The 3,246-nt window shown below is 38.0% G+C and overlaps 1 protein-coding gene across 2 annotated transcripts; it reads left to right on the forward strand.

Moving 5' to 3' along the window:
* Positions 1 to 699: 699 nt before the first annotated feature.
* Positions 700 to 2,709, forward strand: LOC137723401 (abscisic acid receptor PYL4). Of its 2 annotated transcripts, XM_068462594.2 has the most exons (2): positions 846 to 1,655; positions 2,423 to 2,709. In XM_068462594.2, the coding sequence occupies exons 1-2, from the start codon at positions 985 to 987 to the stop codon at positions 2,439 to 2,441; spliced, it is 690 nt and encodes a 229-aa protein (XP_068318695.1). In that variant the 5' UTR covers positions 846 to 984; the 3' UTR covers positions 2,442 to 2,709. The 2 variants fall into 2 exon arrangements, with proteins under 2 accessions (XP_088548927.1, XP_068318695.1); XM_088692801.1 differs by lacking the exon at positions 2,423 to 2,709 and having other exon boundaries at positions 700 to 1,901.
* The last annotated feature ends 537 nt before the right edge of the window (positions 2,710 to 3,246 follow it).

Raw genomic sequence — 3,246 nt, forward strand, 5'->3', positions numbered from 1 at the left:
ATTTTCGTTCCACCTCCCTCTAGAGCAACGCGTTCCACCCCGTGGAACACAAAAGTAAAAAATTTTAAAATAAAAATTATAACACGAAACCTTTGTTCCGTTCCATTTCATTCTGTTTCGTCATGTCTGCATACCAAATGGAACCTTAAATTAATCAAATCATGAGTTGGTAATGATATTTAAATGACATGATAACATAATTAAATCCCCGCGTTCTTTTTTAGGAGGGTCAACTTGTAACCATCAACTTGTGTGGTTTATTTATTAAAAGAAAAAAGTACATGACTGTTACGAAAACCGAGTACCGTTAGAAAAATTATTTATTTAAATGATATTGCAAACTATACGAAGTATTTGTTGATATTTAAAATATTATGTATATATTAATTAACATATTTATTTTTTATCGATGATACATTATATGATTTATAAATATAATTTAAAATTTCGATCTCTTTAGTATTACTTTAGGTTAATATTATAATGACGCTATTTACATATTTTATTTTACTTTTCACATATTATTTCAATTTTTAACCTGATTCAAAAAAAATTAAAAGATAATAATTAACGCAAGATATATGACAGGTAAAAATAATAATAATAATAAGTGCAGATTGCACAGCCTAATTTCAACCCGATCCACTTGCGTTTATTTTTTCCTTTATTTATTCCTTTTCCTTTTTGGCTTCTAGGACCAACTTGTTTCTATTTTATAAATTATAATCCCCCACATGAACTTTCTCCAATTTTATATTCACTAATTCTTGGCTTTGAAATTTGCAACCAACTCATCTCTCTGTTTTGTGCGTGATAGAGAGAGAAAGAGGGAGTCCTTAAGAATTAAGATCTCACCGGAAGCCAGAGCAGAGCAAGGCAGAGAGCCTCCCTCTAAAGCAGAAGCAGCTCTCCAAATTTACAATATATACCCAAAACCCAAAAAGCTATACCACTTTAAATCTGCTCCAGAGTGAAATTACTCAAATGCCTCCCAACCCGCCCAAATCATCAGTCTTGATCCACCGTATCCACACCGCCACCTCGGCTACATCGAACACGGCGTCATCGCAGTACCAAAGCCAAAGAGAAGGAGGATCTGCTGCACTGCTACTCAACAACAATAGTAATAACAACGGTAAGAAGCGGGCCACAGTACCGGAAGCCGTGGCGCGGTACCACACGCACGCGGTGGGGCCCAACCAGTCCTGCTCCGCCGTGACTCAGGAGATCGCTGCGCCCGTGTCCACCGTGTGGTCGGTGGTGCGGCGCTTCGACAACCCGCAGGCGTACAAACACTTCGTCAAGAGCTGCCACGTCATCGAGGGCGGCGGCGACGTTGGGACGCTGCGGGAGGTGCAGGTGATATCGGGGCTGCCGGCGAACAGCAGCACGGAGAGGCTGGAGATCCTTGACGACGAAAGCCATGTCATCAGCTTCAGCATGGTGGGCGGGGACCACCGGCTGTCGAACTACAGGTCGGTGACGACACTACACCCATCGTCGCGCGCGGGCGGCGGGACGGAGGTGGTGGAGTCGTACGTTGTCGACGTGCCGCTCGGGAACACAAAGGATGACACGTGTATGTTCGTGGACACCATTGTTCGCTGCAACCTGCAGTCTCTCGCTCAGACCGCCGAGGATTTAGCAAGACGCAAGTAATGATAATATTAATCATTTATTAAAATGAATTAATCATACTTTAGCTACTAGCTTAATTAGCTCCTTCATCTTCTTTCGTGCTTGCACGGATTAATTAGCCTCATAAAACTATCGTGAATGTCTATGATCGAGGTTATGAGCTAGTCATCTGTGTTTGTACTTTTTTTGGCCTTTCCGCCATCGTTTTGTGATTTTAATCCGATGAAACAGCTTCAATGGTTCAATGTTTATGGCTTTAATCAGTGCTATTACTGTGCGTGATATCCATTAATGTCGAAAAACTGGCTAAAATGATCAATTTTTCAAATTTCAATGGCTGAATTGATCATTTTTCAAATCGAGTAGGATTCTTCATTTCAAATTCCCTCCCATTTAGTCCCCTTCTCTCTTACTTTCCTCAGTCATATGCTTTCAAATAGGAGATCGGAGAAGAAAAGAATCCGAGTCAAGAGCGGAGAGAATCTTACTCTTATTTCAATTTGTCAATCTTCGATTATATTTTATCGGTATATTAATTCAACAATTAAATTTGATTTTTGACCATTTAGTCATTTTTTTATTTTTTATGATTTTGTTCGTTTAATTGGAATATTAGGGAAATTTATAATGGCAACTAAGAAGACATGTCACATTATTAAAATTTAAAGAATGAATTGTTGTATTTGTATGTATGATCTGAAAAAGAGCAAAAGCCATGGTTACTGCTGCCTAATGTTTTGGATGGTTGAACTTTTCTGACTGGTATGGGTAATGGCAATGGCAGTGCTGCTGACGACCATTGAGGCAGTGGGCAGCTAGCTGCATGGCTAGGTTCTCAAGAACATGACCACTCGACCGATGTGTGCATGTCACAGCACTGGCATAATTAGTTAAGAGTAATAGTAATGTAGTTTGTGTATTATATTTTGTAATTTAGTTAATTGTAATTGTTTGCTACCAATCTATCTGTTATCGTTGTAATTAAGTTCATAAGATATCAACTTTATCGTTGTATCGATGTAATTGTGTTTTGTCCGTGAGATATCAATTTTATCATTGTTTAATGCGCAAGAATCAATTGCACGTCTTTTAGGATTTCGGCGACATGCAATGTAGATGGTATTGATTAAACATATATGATGTAGATTAAGCTGTTAATCAGATTGATATCTTATTAATACATTCGGAGGCCATGGGCTCCTTAAAGTGTTTGGCTTCTTTCCATGCTCGTTGGGCCTTGAATTTCCTTTGGACTTGTGTTCATTCGTAATTGTCGGGATCAGAAAGAATCATGCATTAACAAGGATTTGTAATTAAGTACAATGTATAATAGTGTTATACACAAAATCAAGATTCAAATACTAAGAAAATGAAGCTCATCTTCTTATTCTCTGCTAATAGGTTTCTGATTAATTTTGAAGAAATAATAACTAGAAAATGGCAGAGAAAAAAGCGAATAAAATTGAAAATGAAGCCGGCTATTTATCTCTCAGTGTTTTATTTTTCCCCCGGTAATCACGATCAAGTAGAAAATGACAGAGAAACGTTTCTAAGAAAACCAAGAAAAACAGGAGAGAATATGAAGGCATATATATATATATTGTCGTC

This window comes from Pyrus communis, chromosome 4, assembly GCF_041283825.1.
Source record: "Pyrus communis isolate YQ-2024b chromosome 4, ASM4128382v1, whole genome shotgun sequence".
Classification (NCBI taxonomy): Eukaryota; Viridiplantae; Streptophyta; class Magnoliopsida; order Rosales; family Rosaceae; genus Pyrus; species Pyrus communis.